We start from the raw sequence: 17,430 nt of genomic DNA, 5'->3' as shown, positions 1-17,430 counted from the left end.
GCCTAAATTGAGTAACATTCTGGGGAATGTCCACTTTAGGAATCAAACTTATGAAGGTATGATTAACCTGCTGCAGCAGTTTTCCAGTGTGAAACAAATCCAGAATGGCCTGACAAACATCCTCTCCAACAATATGCCAAGAATCTTTAAAGAAAGCACTTGAGAAACCATCAGGTCCAGGGGCCTTGTGGTTAGGAATTGAGAAAATAGCTTCCTTTATTTCTACCTTGGTAACAGGGGCAAGTAAAATCTCACAATGAGCAGGAGTACACACTGGTCCAAGTTGAACCACAGAGTGACTCACAGGTTTAGTAGCAGATGCTGTCCCAAGCAGTTCCTCATAATAGTAAAGAAAAGCATTCTGAATTTGAGCACTATCAGTATGAGTAACATCATGATGATCATCAATAAGAAAAACCTTATTTTTAGCACTTCTCCCTTTCAACAGACTATGGAATATCTTGTATTATTATCACCCTGATTAACCCAAGTGGCTTTAGTCTTTTGGATGTAAAAGCTATGACAGGCAGACTACAAGTCTCTGTATACAGCAGCAGCCTCTTTTTCCTTACTGATCAATGAAGCATCAGTAGCATTCAGCTTTAACTGATCCTATATAGCATCTAAACTTTTCCAAGCATGAGCAGCACTATTCTCAATATCTGCAAAAAGTTGCTGATTAAGGACTTTAAGTGGCCTCTTAAGGGACTTGAGCTTCATAACCACTCTAAATATTTTAGTACCAGACCAATAAGCTTTCCAGTAAGTTTGCACGCAAGAAATGAAATCAGGGACCTGGCTCCACATATTATAATATTTAAAACTCCTCCTTCCTTTCACATGAGAGTTAGCATCTTGGACCACACATGGAGAGTGATCAAAAATACCTTCATTATAGAAATGAGTAGACCTGGCAAACATGTCAGGTCGTGTCATGTTCGTGTTCGTGTTAATATTAAACGGGTCACCACTACTCCAACCCTAACCTGACCCAATTCTATTAACGGGTCATTTGTCTCAACCCTAACCTGACCCATTTAATTTTTCTATAACCCAACCCAACCTGTTTAACCCATTTATCTTTAAGCGGGTCCTTTTAACCCGTTTAACCCAATAAACTAATACAATAAACTACGTTTTATAACCCTATTATCCCACACAATGATAAATAAAAATGCTAATTTTAAGTTGTTTTGTTGAATTATTGACTCAAGCCAAATATATTATGACAATTTTAAATAAATGAGTTATTCGTGTCGGGTTCGTGTCAAAAGACATCAACCCTAACCCGACCCGTTTAAGTTTCGTGTCATGTTGTGTCAACCCAATTACTTAAATGGGTCGTAACGACTTGACCCTAACCCTCTATCTTCGTGTCGCGTTCGTATCGTGTTTTCGGGTCGTGTCAGTGATTGCCGCCTCTAGAAATGAGCATAAGAAGTCCCTCTAGCTTGAATCCATTCAACATTAACAAGGACTCTATCTAACCTAGAGTAAACTCTGGTCTGAGGATCTTATTTATTATTCTAGGTATAGTAAGATCCAGCAGCAGGACTATCAAACGGCTGGCAATGATCAAGACATTCCTGTAAATCAGACATTTCTTCCTCAGTTGTGAGACCACCAAGTCTCTCTTCAGGGCTTAAGACACAGTTGAAGTCCCCACAAAGCATCCAAGGCCCCTGAATAGTGGTAGAGATACAATTCAAAGTAGCCCAAAGATCCTTTCTTTCACCAGTGTCATTAAAAGCATAGACCATAGTGCAGTAAAAATGGAACTGAGTACTAACTTCAATAATTTCCATGTGAATAAGCTGTGTAGTATAGTGCAAAAACTGAACATGAAAGACAGTGGGATTCCACAGCACCCAAATTCTACCTCCAGGATGGTAGGAAGTATTAGTAGACAGGGACCAACCATCACACATATTTAACCTTACTGAATTTAAAGACAAAGGCTTTACCTTTGTCTCAAGGAGACCAAATAAACCCACCTGATGAGAATGTAGAAGCCATTTGATTTGTTTTTGCTTAGCTAGGTTATTCAGTCCCCTAATGCTCCAAAATCCAAGGCTATGCATTACTCCCAGAAGGGAGTAACACACTATCACTTGTACCAACCCCAACCCTAGGGGAAACATTAGGCAAAGCAGTGCCAATACCCAGCTTAGGTGTAGCATTGTTGAGGGCATCCTGTAAAGTGTATTGGCTAAGGGCGGTTTGAGATTTTTCTGCTCTGATTATCTCTTGCCTACTAAAAGTAATTGGAGGTCTGACAGGAGTGTTAACCTGGCTATAGGTGCCATTTTTGGTCCAAGTGACCTGAAGTTTGTGCTGAACCTCCTCAAGAGTAGTCACATTAGGAGTATCAGGCACTAACACCACAGGGGGGACTGGTTGAGATGGTTGGACTTTCTAAGGCACAGGGTGTGATTTCTTAGGGACCCACTTCTGAGAGGGAGGAGGAGGTTGGGTAGGGCGCTTAGTCTTGGGTTTCCTACACTTAGATCCCTCATGACCAACTCCTCCACATTCAGTGCAAACAATGGGTCTCCATTCACACTCAACTCTTATTTTCACTACTACAAATCCAGGCAACTACAACGCCCCTTTATCAACGATTATTCACGAAAATCACAATAGACGTTGTAGAATGTATGGCGCGAATTTTACTAAAATTAATTACAACGGGTATGGTTATAACAACCGTTGTTATAAGTTTTAACAACGGGTCACACATGCACAACCGTTGTTAATAATTTGGCGCAAAATTGACGCAAAGTTAGTGAAAAGTAATCACAACGGTTACTTTTGAAACCCGTTGTTAAAACTTATTTGACAACGGTTGTTGTTTTACAACCGTTGTTAAAACGTTTTAACAACGGTTTTTGTTTAATAACCGTTGTCAATACCTTCCATACTATAAACCACACAAACACAAATCGCCTACACACCACAAAACACAAACCTTAATACACAAACACAAATACAGCAGACAAACACAAACACAAAACACACACTTTCTCATCGTCTCTTTCTCTCTTTCTCATCGTCGCTTTATCTTCTCGCCGTCACTGTTGACTTCATCATCTCTTACTTTCTCTAATTATCAGGTAAATCTCGCCGTCACTGTTGGTTTCATCGTCTTTCATCGTCATTATTTTTTTTTTCTAATTATTTCATTTGCATGTATGTGTTTTTATCGACCATTATGTTATTTCTTTAAGTATTGTTCGCTTAATTAGCTAGTAAAACAAATTAAATAAACTAAAACAAAGAAGAAGCAAGATGAAGAAGCAAGATAAACATAATATATATATATATATATATATAGGGTCGGGGTCAGGTACAAACTAAAGTTCGGTGCGAACCGTACGAACTGACCCCCCTATATAACAGACGAAATTCTCATCAGTTCTTCGTTCCTCTTTTGGACACCATTAATGCGATAACAAATTCTCATCTTGATTTCTTCGTTTCTCTTTCCGACATTATTGCTGCGCATCAATCAAACTCCATTATTGCACCTCGGAATACAAATTCAAGGTAAGTTTTAATTCAGATTTTGAAACAAATCCAATTTAAAAACTTAGGGTTTGCTTAAAAATTTAACTTGATTAGTTTTTTGGTTTAAGATGGTATTTTGTCGTTTTGATTCTAGATTTGTTGGTTCATTACTTGATTAAAATTATTGTGATCGAAAAATTAGAGTTTCTTTGATGATAGAACCATCTGATTTGGGTAATAATCTAACAAGAACGATTTTTTATTTCAGTTGGTAATAATTGAAGAAGAAGATTCGGTAATGGCAGAAGTTATAGGTAACTACTGTTGCATGTTCTTTGTATCCAGCAAGTTAAAGATGTGTATGTATGTAGATGTATGAATGTGTCTTCAAATCTTGTTGTTTACATATAATTTGAAGGAGGGAATTATCGTGATACATTATTTTATTATTGCTGCTAATTGTGACCCAAAATAAGTTGCTTTCATTGGCTGTGTGTATCTAGGTAGTTGAGGATGTGTTTCTGTCAATATTAAAAAATGTATGATTGTAAATTTGAAAGGAGTATTACTTTGATTGACTTAGATATTAAGGCCCTATTTGGATTTTGAGATTCTGTTTGGATAAACTGTCGTAGTTGATTTCACGATCCTGGGTTTCTGTTTGTAAGCAACGACTATCAATTATGGTCTAAAAAGTGTATACAGCCACCTGAAGGTGTGTTTGTAGAAGCACTTAAAACTGTATCTAGCTACCCTTAGATAGCATAGAAGGAATGGGATGAAAATAGTGAAATAAACAAAAGGTAGCAAAGTGTATATAGCTTCACAAATGAGTGTATATAACTACGTAGACGATTGTATGTAACTTGACAAATTAAATTACGTGTTCCACTACCTAGGATTTTGGGATTATGTTTGATTCCAGAATTCAGTTCTTTTCTTTGATTTTCTGTGCAGACATTGTAGAAGTTACTAATGTGCAAGCGTCTTCAAGTAATTCAAAAGAAAATCAATTACTTGTCACTAATGTACTAGGTATTAAATTGTAGCTTCTAATTAACTAATGTATTGTCTAAGAAGCTTGTGTAGGTGGTAACAGATAAAATTAAAATCATTTCCTTTTGTTTTTTTTGTTGTTGTTGTAGCCACTCCAGAAGTTGATTTTGATAATCAAATAGTGGGATTGCCAAGATGCTCAGCAGAATTAAAACCAGCATTGTGGATGAAATTTGCAACTTTGGAAGAAGGCATACATTTTTATGAGGAATATGCCAAGGTTTGTGGGTTCCTTACTAGATTAGACTCAACAAAATTAGTTGACGGGATAGTTACACACAAGTGGTGCGTGTGTAATAAACAAGGCAAAAGTAATCACAAGGGTACAAAAAGGAAGAGGACCCTTACGCGAATTGGTTGTCAGGCTAAGGTTAGTTTTAGAAGAATTCAAACGGGTGAATACGAGATTTATGATTTTGTTGAGGTTCACTCACATGCTATGAATACGCCAACAACTATGATACATTTGAAACCATGTAGGGATTTAAACTTGGTTCACAAAAAAATGATAATGGATAATGCTCATGTAAACCATGGTCCTGTGCAAACATTTAGGATGTTCAAACAGTATGTGAAGGGATACAAAAATGTGGGTGCTTCTTTACAAGATTTCAAAAAAATTTCAAGGGATGTTAAGAAATACATCAAAGAATATGATGGCCAGATGTTAATAGAGAACTTCATGCAGAAAAAGGCTATGTCTCTATCTTTCTATTTTGACTTTGATGTGGACGATCAAAGCAGAATAACTAAGCTTTTCTGGGCAGATCCAATATCAATTAAAAATTGTGCCCTTTTTGGTGATGCTGTTTCTGTTGATGCCACTTATAACTTCAACCAATATAAAATGGTGTTTGTCCCTTTCACGGGTGTTGATAACCATAAGGGTTGCGTTACTTTTGCAGCGGGTTTGATACGAAACGAAAATGCAGAATCATTTTCGTGGTTGTTTCAAAATTTTGTAACGGCTATGGCTGATCGCTATCCCATTACTATAATAACTAATCAATGTAGAGGCATCAAAAAAGCTGTTAAGGGTGTGTTTGGTGACAAAACACGCCACCGATTGTGTATGTGGCATATAATGAAGAAGTTGCCTGACAAGGTTGGTCCATCGATTTCCCAAGACACAACTTTTTTGAAGGAAATTAACTCAGTTGTTTGGGATGTAGAAATCACTCCAGAAGATTTTGAATCGAAATGGAATTCGATAATTTCCTCATATGAGCTTTGTGATAACAAGTGGTTGAAGAAAATGTTTAAGCATCGTGCTCTTTGGATTCATGCTTACATTAGAGACACATATTTGGGTGGGATTTTGCGCACAACATCAAGATCAGAGTCTGAAAATAGCTTCTTTGGAAACTTCACCAACCCACATGTCACACTTGTCGAGTTTTGGATGCGTTTCCAAACAAAGAATGGATGCTCGTAGATGGAAATATTCTAAGGTAATGGCTGATGATAAGAATTGTTATCCAAAATTGACAACCCCTCTCCTTTTAGAAAAGCAAGCTTCTGAGTTTTACACAATCGTTATATTTTATATTTTCCAAGTAGAAGTCCAAGCAGGATGTTATACTTGTGGCCATTTACCATCACCAAATGCAAGTGGTGCGAATGATAATATTTCAATAATTGATTGTGAGAAAGACAAGGAATACAAAGTTGATTTAAGTGATAATAAGTTCTCTTGTTCTTGTAAGATGTTTGAAAGAATTGGGATACTCTGTAGGCACATTTTATGGGTGTTGAAAGATAGAGGGTTTGATCATATACCTAAAGAGTATTTAGCACTGAGATGGAGCAAATCTGCAACCTCCCACCCTCTTTCTACTGTTGTTGGAAAAACTCAGACTAGCCGATTGTGTGTCAATCGAAAGTCGCTTAACAATATAAGTGAATTATGGTCGGAGGTATTTAGTGCAGTCTCACTTGTTGAGGATAGTGAGGAACATTCTGATGCGCTATTTCAATTGCTCCGGAGTTTCAATGAAAAGTTGATTATTTCAATTAAGTCGGGAAAGTCAAAAGATAAGAAAGCTGAGATTGAGATGCTTCTTGGGTCAAAAATTCCAACCAAGTTATTCTTGTTTTACCACCGAGAAGTGCAAGAATAAGGGATCGGGAAAGAGGATAACATCAAACAAGGAAAAGGCAGTCTTGGAAAATGCAAAGCCTCTGAGAAAATGCCGTGCTTGCGGTGAAATGAGTAACCATGATAGTAGAAATTGCTCGAGTCGACTCCCTTGAAACTGAATTCAGTGGGTTTTTGGTTTATGTGGCATTTGTAGATGTCACTCAAAAAAGTCTGTTATGTTTTGTAATGTTATGTACTCACTTAAAAAACCGATTTCAGTGGGTTTTTGGTTTATGTAGTTTATGGAAAGACTGGTTTTGTATAAACTTCCAATTTTTTTTTTATTTACGTTTTAACGCTGTTGTTTTTTTACTGTTTTTATACTGACTATGGATTGACGGAGTATAGAGGGGGTTAGTGTATACATTGTATTCAAATAGGGAGGTGGGCTGACTAGAGTGTATGTAGCTGCGGAAGGAGTGTAACTAGGAGTCAAACAAAGTGTATGTAGCCATCTGAACAAGTGAAACTAGCAGTTAAAAAAAATAGGATTCCGAAAAATTGAAAAAGCCAAAATTTAAGATGCAACATCATTTCAATGAACTCTTGAACATCAAATTACTCCAACCAAATCATTTTTTTCTTTATTATGGACTCGTGGAGTGTAACTACCGGTCCGGAAAAGTGTATGATCACAATGCGTCATTGTATACTTGTTTATATAAACTAGGAAAACACATCATCTCTTTTATATAAATTTAGTCTTAAATTTTTCATATTCTTAGATGAAAAAATGGACAAAAAGTTCTGAATTCTCCTACAAAGATGGCGTTTGTATCGAACATCCTTATCTAAAAATACTGAAGGAGTGTATCTAGCAGTACGAACAAGTGTAGCTAGCAGTCCAAACAAGTGTATCTAATTGCCCACAGATGTTCAAAGTTATTTCCTTTGAAACGTTACAAACAGCACAAGGAAACTAAAAAATGTGAAATACTAGACAAAAGTCACCCCAACTTAATCAACCTCTTCAAAGTACAAACCACTCTTGCAAGAAAAATAAAAATGTGAACTGATGCCGAATCCTTGAAATGAGGCTTGATTAAAAAAAATGATCCAATAATCTTCATCATCAACCATTGTGAAAAATCGCCTGGAGATTAAAAAAAGAATGACATGAGGTTGAATTATTTTAAAGCAACATATGGAAGTGTAAGGTGTATGTAGTGACAGACTATAGTGTATGTAGCCATCTTAACGAGTGTATCTAGCGGTTCAAAAAACGTAACGTAGCCAACCTGAAAAAAGTGATACGTCGTTCAGTAGACTAACGGAACTTCATATTTAATTTATAAAGATTACAACTCAAAAAACGTAATCGCAATTGCTGGCTGACAGTAGGCATCTCAGAAAACCGTAAGGTTCACACTCTTCCCTCTTTTTCTCATCACCTCATGAATGAAGTTTTATTCTTTTCCTTCCTACTGTTTCTTCCTTTCAGTTGACCATTAAATTAATTACAGCATTCCGACACAATAATTCAAACGTGATACGTCTTTCAGTAGACTAACGGAATTAAGACTTATAACTTACAAGCAAAAGATAACGCTGAACGAGAGACTATCATGGGAGATCATCTCCCTGAACAATGAAAAAATATTGACTACAAATCCTAATTCTGCTACTGCACCTAATATGACTAAACTACCCCTTGTTCAAGTTTTTGACTTTTTTTTTTAGTTTTAAAAGTGTATCTAACAATTTAAAAAAGTGTATGTAGCAACCTGAAGGAGTGTATCTAGCAATTAAAAAAACTGTACCAACCTGAACGACTCCTAAGATGACAAATCAAACATATAAAAATACACAAAAAGGATACCTGAGAAGTGTTTTTCTCCCATTTTATCAGCTGCAACATAATTTGTCGACGATAAGCAATCAAGTCCTGCAAAACAAACAAAAATGGCAGAAATTTAAGATAAAATGGCAGCCCGAAAGAAGTACATGTCCTCCACCAGGGTCCAAGCAGTCTTCATTGTTAGTGATTATGTTGACTGGACTAGGGATATGTTGGGGTTGGTGTCCTTAACAGTTAGTGCAAGGACTTATAAATCTCTAAAAGGATCAAAGGGCATACTTTTGGTATTATTATCAGTTGATCCACGTTTATCAATAACGGTTGGCTTGCTAGATAAGTTTGACGTTATTGTCATACAGATGGCGGTGATCAACTGGTCCCTAAAAGTCACACCTATAGGATACGTTTTGAGTGATGTGACGGTATGAAAATACAGTCATGTAGATGCCAAATTTGACTAACCAGTTAGTCTGAGTTATTTGACTAATAATTAGTCAAAATGTGATGTTGAGATATTATATTTAATACGGATTAAATATCATGGGCTAAAGGCGAATTAACCATTAATTCAGAAAATTAAATATAAGCGTTTTATATTTAATTAAATGTATATTGAATATAATTATACAATATTGTTTTGTCGGACATGTATTAATAATTCAACTAACCCGTATTATTAGTTGATGCCTTAATTTCCGATAACCGATAACAGATTTATAATCGAGACCGCGTCGTATACACTTAGCGAGTCATGGACCGGACCACGAGTTTAAGTGAAGAGGAAATGAAAAAGCCCAAGAGGCTCCCCCTCACTCGGTTTGGCCGAGCCATCCAAAGACAAAAGGAGAGCTTCTCCTCTTGTCTAACCTAATTGATCATTTGCTAATCAAAATTAGGGTTTTGGGAATTGTGCCTCCTAGAATTCGGATCTCACATCCAACACAACTCACAAAAACTATCCCCTCGATATTGCAAGGCAATTAGGGGATTCTCTCTAGCACAAGGGCATTACTCGGACATCTTGGGTGCAACGATTAGGAGGAGATCTAACTTGATCTCTCATTGCCTTTTGCACTAGGACCGAAGGTTATTTCTATATCTTTATCGTTTCTTTATGTTTTTCGTTTTATGACTATAAACTACATATAAATTTTGCGTTATAATCCTACAATTAAAGGGTAGTATACGGATATTCACCTTCAAGTGGTATCAGAGCGAGGCCACGTAAATTTTTATATGTGTTTTTCATCAAACGATTGTTGAAACGATGAATTTTGGTTAAAAAAAATGTCACGGCTCATTTTTTTTTAACTCGGCAGAAATTTTTTTTTGCTGCGTTTTTTTTTTGTTTTGTTCCTTGTGATCCGTGTCAAGTTTACACGGTAATGTTTGTCTTTTGTTTTGTGTTCATTTTCGATCTTTGCATATTGTATTGTAATCGATATTCATTGCAATTTGTCAAAGATCGATCAAAATGATTGCATAAAATTTTGTGTGGCAAATTTTTTTTTGAAAACCGTGTGGCCTCCATCTTACTCGGCCTGTTTTCTGTTTTTTTTTTGCATCGTTATGCGTGCCACACGATTTTTAGGTCATTCGATCTCATGTTTTCAATCTTTCTTCACATGTTGTAATTTTAACCGATAATTATTGCAATATGTTGAAGATTAACAATTGTAATTTGATTTCTATACGGATTAGATTAAAATTGCAATTGTGTTTTATCAAACCGTTTTGTTTTGATCTTTCATTGCTCACGTTTTGAGCCGTGTTAAATTTTTTTTTTTGGCTTTTAAAGCTCTCGGCATTTCAGCCGAATTTATAAAAAAAAAAAAAAAATTTTTTTTTTGGCCCTTGGTACTGTTCACGTACAGCAGTACAGAAGAAAAAAAAAAAAAAAAAAATTTTCGTTTTTTTATTCGGCCATTTTATGCATAAAACGTTTTTATGCTCTCGCTTGTTAGTGAAACGGTTCACCCACGTAAACTAAAGTTACTTTAAAACGATTTAAAGTAACGGATTATATCGAATTAAAATTAAGTTGATGAAGCGGTTTTGTCACATAATTTTAATTATCTTTGGTGGTTTGGAAAAAAATTTAACATAATTACGGAATTATGTCACGAATAAATTTAATTTTTAGTTGATGCATTTTAATTTATCGTTCTTGTTTATATTTTGAATGTTTTGAATGCCTTTCAATTACGTATTTAATTATTTTGCAAACGGTTGTAACTTAGTGTGGCCTTAGTAGAACGTGTTACCGTAATGATGGAACACGGTCTTGGTTGTATTTTGAGATCTCGTATCTCCATTTTATTTCTTTTAATTACAGTTTTTATTTAGAATGTAAATAGGTTTATATTTGTAAATTTTAAATTGTAATTCTTGAGAAGACTAAAGATGGAGACCGGATGCTCACTCCCGCTACTTGGATAAAGATGGAACATCAAGACAAGCTTTTCGGGTCCAACGGTGGATTCCAAAGTTGTATTTTGTTCTTTTTACTAGGATAGGCCACACTAGGAAATTTTTATTTACGTATTGCATTCATTTATTTATTTTATTGTAACGATAGTATGCATCATATTCCGCCTAAAAACCAAACCACCTAATAATTGCATGAAAACTGACACATATAGAGGTCACGAGTTAGTTTTCTTTGACATTCGCATGTCACACGATTATAAGCCATCACCCAAATTAATTCATTCACGCAAACGCTAGTTATTCGTTCACTTAATATGAATTATAATTTAGTTGATGGGATCTTCCTCGTATAAACAAAAATTGAGAACGGTCTTTATAGGTCAAACTCCAATGACTCCCTTCTTCGTCGGTAGGCATAATATGACCCCTTCTACGTCGGGTAAGTTGGAACCGATTGACCTATTTTATCTCAACACTATGCTCACTCGTACGATCCTGTGACTATGGTGGACTATAGATAGGATTTACAGAAATCTATCGACCAAGAGTTCTTCCAGAAGAATTAGCTAAACAGTTGGCTTATCAATTTACAAAAATTGAGTCTTGGGATCACTTGTATCATTCTTGAGGGAGATCAATTATGCAAGTGCATTGAGTCTACACGTTAAAATGAATTTAAATAGACTTAAATCACCTCGATGAGTTGCTTATTTCGTTTTGTTTTTCTTCCTTTTTCAGTGTAGAACACGAACATTTAAACTGCTAATAACATAATGGCTGGCCGTGAGGACGACCCAATGCCAAGTGTCACATTGGACCGTGAGTCCTGGCTTCGGATCTTCATGGATCGGATGAATCGCCTACTCGATCAAGAATGATGGATCAAACTTCACGGATCGGGAGGCGGCATTACGGAATGCTGCCATTGCTGATGGGAAGCTCAAATATCTGATTGAGCCCATCCCACCAAACCCAGGCCCCACGGCTGAAATTAACGAAATCGACAAGTATAACGATTTCGCCATGGAAGCGGGTGCGGTAAAGAACGTACTTATTTTTGCAATGGAATCCAATTTGCAGAAACGCTTCATAGCTCAAAGTGCAAACAAGATTTTCACTACACTCACTAGGGAATTCTCAAAAGCACCGAGAATCGTGACCTATGAGCTTACCACTCGCTTCTTTGATGCGAGACTCCAAAAGGGCCAACCAGTTAGCCCACACATTCTCAAAGATGATTGAGAATGTCGAGAAGCTGGAGACCTTTGATTGTAAGATCAGCGAGAACATTGTTATTGACCGCATACTTCACTCACTCCACGATGGTTATTCGCAATTTAGAGCGAATTACTATATGAATGATTTGAAGAAAACTCCCCATGAACTGCACTCCCTCCTCGTACAGACCGAGAAGGACATGAAGTTCAGTGGGAGCATGAAACAGGATGTTCTCGTTGTGTCAAACAAGGGCAAGGGTAAGGGCAAAGTTCAGCCAGGCCTAGCAGTAGGCAAACCGAAGTTTAAGAAGTCGGGATCAGGTAAGAGTGGGCCTGGTGAGGCAAGTAACTCATCAGGCGCGACAAAGAGCAAGACCGAAAACATGGAATGCCATCATTGCCACAAGACTGGGCATTGGAGGCGTACATGTCCTGTTTATCATGAGGACATAAAAGCAGGTCGCGTTAAACCTGTTGGTATGTCTTCTCCTTCTACTTTTATTCATATGATTGAGATTAACCACGCAAGTTACGGAACTTGGGTACTTGATACTGGTTGTGGTTCTCATCTCGTAATCATGTGCGGGCCTCCGAAATCTCAAGCCTCTCGTAAAGGGTGAGGTTGATCTGCGTGTCGGGAATGGAGCAAGAGTGGCTGCCGTCTCGAGGGGAACATATGTGATCCAGCTTCCTAGCGGATTTGAGTTATCATTATATGATTGCTATTATGTACCCGCCTTTCGAAAAACATTATTTCGTTTCGCACTTGACAAACTTGGTTTTTCATTTGTAATTGAGAATAATACTTGCATTTTCTCTTTACACAATATGATTTATGGCAAGGCGGTCTCCATGAATGGAATTTATGTTTTAGATCCGACCACCGAAATATTACACGTAATGAATAAAAAGTTAAAGGTTGGTGACAAAGATCAAACGTATCTATGGCATTGCCGTATGGGACACATAAATGAGAAACGCGTAAAACAGCTCATTAAACATGGAGCTATCTCGGCCTTTGATTTTCAATCATTTGGCACGTGTGAATCATGTCTCATCGGTAAGATGACTCGTATTTCCTTCAAAGGTGTTGGAATGCGCGCTGCTGACCTATTAGGGCTCATACACACGGATGTATGTGGTCCTATGTCAATCACCGCACGAGAAGGCTATAGGTATTTCATCACTTTCACGGATGATTTAAGTAGATATGGCTATGTCTACTTAATGAAGCACAAAAGTGAATCCTTTGAGAAATTCAAAGAATACCAAAATAGGGTACAGAACCTACTTGGTAGAAAGATAAAAACACTACGTTCGGATCGTGGTGGCGAGTATCTTTCTCACGAGTTTGATCAACACCTTAAAGACCGTGGATCGCCCTACGCTTAACTCCACCGAACACCTCACCAATGGTGTGTCCGAACGGAGAAATCGAACACTACTTGATATGGTTCGATCCATGATGAGTCACACGGTTTTACCGATTCATTATGGGGTTATGCTCTTTTGTCACCGCTCTAATACTTAACCAAGTCCGTCTAAAGTCAGTTGACAAGACTCCATATGAACTATGGAAAGGAACGGTCCCTAACTTGTCCTTTATACGGGTTTGGGGCTGCGAGGCTTATGTCAAGTGGAGACCTAAAGATAAGCTCGGCCCGCGATCGGTCAAGACATACTTTATAGGTTATCCTAAAGGAACACGTGGTCATTACTTCTATTCGCCAACCGAACAACGTGTTTTTGTTGCGGCTAGTGCGACATTCTTAGAGAAGGAATTTCTCGAGAATGCAAAGAGTGATAGAACCTTCGAACTGTCGGAGATTCCAGAACCAAACACCGAGCAACCATTGGAGGAACCTATTCCTTCAATCCCGGCTGCGGTGAATATTCCTGAGGAACCTAGGAGGTCGGGAAGAGTCTCTATTCCTCCAGACAGATACATTGGTATGGTCGAGGAACATGATATAGACGACGTTCTACTCTTAACGAGTAGTGAACCCGCAACCTATAAAGGTGCTATGACTAGTTCTGACTCAAAGCTATGGCTTGAGGCCATGCAATCCGAGATGGACTCCATGTATGAGAACAACGTGTGGGATCTAGTTGACTTACCTGCTAAGGTTCGTCCCCTTCAATGCAAATGGCTTTACAAGATAAAACATTCTGTGGAAGGTCAACAAGATATCTACAAAGCACGACTAGTTGCTAAAGGTTTCACCCAAGTGCCAGGTTTGCACTACGATGAGATTTTTGCACCCGTAGTCATGCTGCGTTCCATTCGAATTATCTTAGCGATTGCCGCTTTTCATGACTATGAAATTTGGCAAATGGACGTGAAAACCGCCTTCTTAAACGGCTTTTTGGAGGAAGAGTTGTACATGGTACAACCCGAAGGTTTCATTGATCCAAAGACATCCTAAGAAAGTGTGCAAGCTTAAGCGTTCCATTTATGGACTTAAGCAAGCATCAAGGAGTTGGAATCATCGCTTCGACCAAGTGATAAAAGAAAATGGATTTACTCGATCGGTCGAGGAACCATGTCTATATATCAAGTCGAGTGGGAGCAAGATTGTCTTCCTAATATTGTATGTTGACGACATACTCCTGATTGGGAATGACATACCTCTCTTAACTTCGGTGAAAGTATGGTTGAAAAACCATTTCCAGATGAAAGATCCGGGAGAGGCACAAAGAATTCTAGGCATCCGTATCTATCGAGATAGATCACGACGGATGCTATCTCTCGCCAGAGTCTTACATAGACAAAGTCCCGGAGAGATTCAAAGATGACTAACTCCAAGAAGGGGTTCCTTCCTATGGCTCCGGGGTGCATTTGAGCAAGTCTCGGCACCGAGACACCGGAAGAGAAAGAGCGCATGACACGGATTCCTTATGCTTCGGCAATAGGATCAATCATGTATGCCATGATATGCACACGTCCGGACGTGGCATATGCATTGAGTATGACAAGTCGATTCCAACAGATCCGGTGAATCACATTGGTTAGTCAAGAACATTCTTAAGTACCTACGGAGGACTAAAGATTGGGCATTGACTTATGGAGGCTCTCAAAAGCTATGCGCAACCGGTTACGCAGATGCTAGCTTCCAAACGGATCGAGATGACTCGAAATCTCAGTCTGGATTCGTTTTTACTCTTAATGGCGCTGCAGTCAGCTGGAAGAGTTCAAACAGATCACATAAAAGAGATTCTACGACTGAGTCCGAGTACTATGCCGCGTCTGAAGCTACAAAGGAAGCGATATGGATGCGTCAATTCTTACATGGGCTATCTGTAGTGCCTAGTTCGAATGACCCGATCACCATCTATTGCGACAATAGTGGTGCCATCTTCCAAGCTAAGGAGCCAAAGTCTAGCAACAAGTCTAGACATGTACAACGGAAAGCTCATCTAATCCGGGATTACGTGGAGCAAAAGGCGGTAGTGATAGAAAAGATTGCTACAGATGATAACATAGCCGATCCTCTCACTAAAGCATTACGACAAGATAAGCATGAAGGGCACGTTAATTCCATGGGAATTAAACGTGTTCCTAAGTTGTAGTACTCTTTTATGGATTAGATTCATTCGCTTTTGTACTCAATACAACATCATCGTTTTGATATTTTTATATATATATTGTTTTTCATGTGGATTTGTACGACAAATTTTGAACACCACAAAGTGAACCGAACAAACATTATATTTTACGATCCTTAATTGCCCACATGAGCTGATAACTCGGCAATTATTTTGTGACGTTGGTTGATGGTGGGTTCAACTAGCCATAAGTCAACAGGTTGACCGACCAATCACAGAGGCGATTTATACGGATATTTCGTAGGACACACTTGTGACATCGACGTGGAGTCCTAAATGTTTTATAACATTCGGTGTCCGGTCGTGGATAGGACCTCCATGGTGATCCTTAGAGTCGATTCTTTTGACTATCGACTGTCTCTTGAGACTAAGGCAGATTTTGGGTGACTTTGGTTTCTTTCTCACGGTCATCCGTAACAGTGGGGCCAAGTAGATTGTTTCGGTCATTTCATGCGTGCTTAGATCGGAAGGAGTTCGAGTTGAAGGAAATATTCAGCCTTTATCGTGTACTCGATATTTCTCGGGGCCACTAGAGGAGTCAGAATTAAATGCATGGCCATGCTCGGATACGGATTCGTTTTATCGCTTAAGTTACTCTCTAGTCGGGAAACCACTCTAGATCCGATCGATTGTAAAATACGACCTTTGTGGATCCGATCTCAAATTGTTTTACATTGAGTGGGAGAAATTTTAAATGAATATGAGAATCGGTTATCGCACATACACTTGTACGGACAAGTGGGAGTTTGTTGGAGCTTGTGTCCTCCAGTTAGTGCGGATAACGTCATTGCACATACACTTGTACGGACAAGTGGGAGCTTGTTGGGGTTGGTGTCCTTAACAATTAGTGCAAGGACTTATAAACCTCTAAAAGGATCAAAGGGCATACTTTTGGTATTATTATCGGTTGATCCACGTTTATCAATAACGGTTGGCTTGCTAGATAAGTTTGACGTTATTGTCATACGGATGGCGGTGATCAACTGGTCCCTAAAAGTCACACCTATAGGATACGTTTTGAGTGATGTGACGGTATGAAAATACAATCATGTAGATGCCAAATTTGACTAACCAGTTAGTTCGAGTTATTTGACTAATAATTAGTCAAAATGTGATGTTGAGATATTATATTTAATACGGATTAAATATCATGGGCTAAAGGCAAATTAACCAGTTAATTCGTAAAATTAAATATAAGCGTTTTATATTTAATTAAATGTATATTGAATATAATTATACAATACTTGTTTTGTTTGGACATGTATTAATAATTCAACTAACCCGTATTATTAGTTGATGCCTTAATTTCCGATAACCGATAACAGTTTATAATCAGACCGCGTCGTATACACTTAGCGAGTCATGGACCGGACCACGAGTTTAAGTGAAGAGGAAATGAAAAAGCCCAAGAGGCTCCCCCTCACTCGGTTTGGCCGAGCCATCCAAAGACAAAAGGAGAGCTTCTCCTCTTGTCTAACCTAATTGATCATTTGCTAATCAAAATTAGGGTTTTGGGAATTGTGCCTCCTAGAATTCGGATCTCACATCCAACACAACTCACAAAAACTATCCCCTCGATATTGCAAGGCAATTAGGGGATTCTCTCTAGCACAAGGGCATTACTCGGACATCTTGGGTGCAACGATTAGGAGGAGATCTAACTTGATCTCTCATTG

General features: G+C 38.1%; 2 protein-coding genes across 2 annotated transcripts; both read left to right on the top strand.

Annotated features, from left to right (window-relative positions):
* Positions 1–3,805: 3,805 nt before the first annotated feature.
* On the top strand, positions 3,806–5,998 carry LOC141619978 (protein FAR1-RELATED SEQUENCE 5-like). Its single transcript, XM_074436971.1, has 3 exons — positions 3,806–3,821; positions 4,465–4,542; positions 4,653–5,998. The coding sequence occupies exons 1-3, from the start codon at positions 3,806–3,808 to the stop codon at positions 5,996–5,998; spliced, it is 1,440 nt and encodes a 479-aa protein (XP_074293072.1).
* A 19-nt stretch (positions 5,999–6,017) lies between these two features.
* Positions 6,018–6,683, top strand: LOC141619976 (protein FAR-RED IMPAIRED RESPONSE 1-like). The gene has a single exon (XM_074436970.1). It carries the CDS (start codon positions 6,018–6,020, stop codon positions 6,681–6,683), a length of 666 nt encoding a protein of 221 aa, XP_074293071.1.
* Positions 6,684–17,430: the final 10,747 nt, after the last annotated feature.

Source organism: Silene latifolia, chromosome X (assembly GCF_048544455.1).
Source record: "Silene latifolia isolate original U9 population chromosome X, ASM4854445v1, whole genome shotgun sequence".
In the NCBI taxonomy this organism is placed as follows: domain Eukaryota; kingdom Viridiplantae; phylum Streptophyta; class Magnoliopsida; order Caryophyllales; family Caryophyllaceae; genus Silene; species Silene latifolia.
The sequence above is the reverse complement of the archived record's forward strand: the minus strand, read 5'-3'. Positions and strand labels throughout refer to the sequence as shown.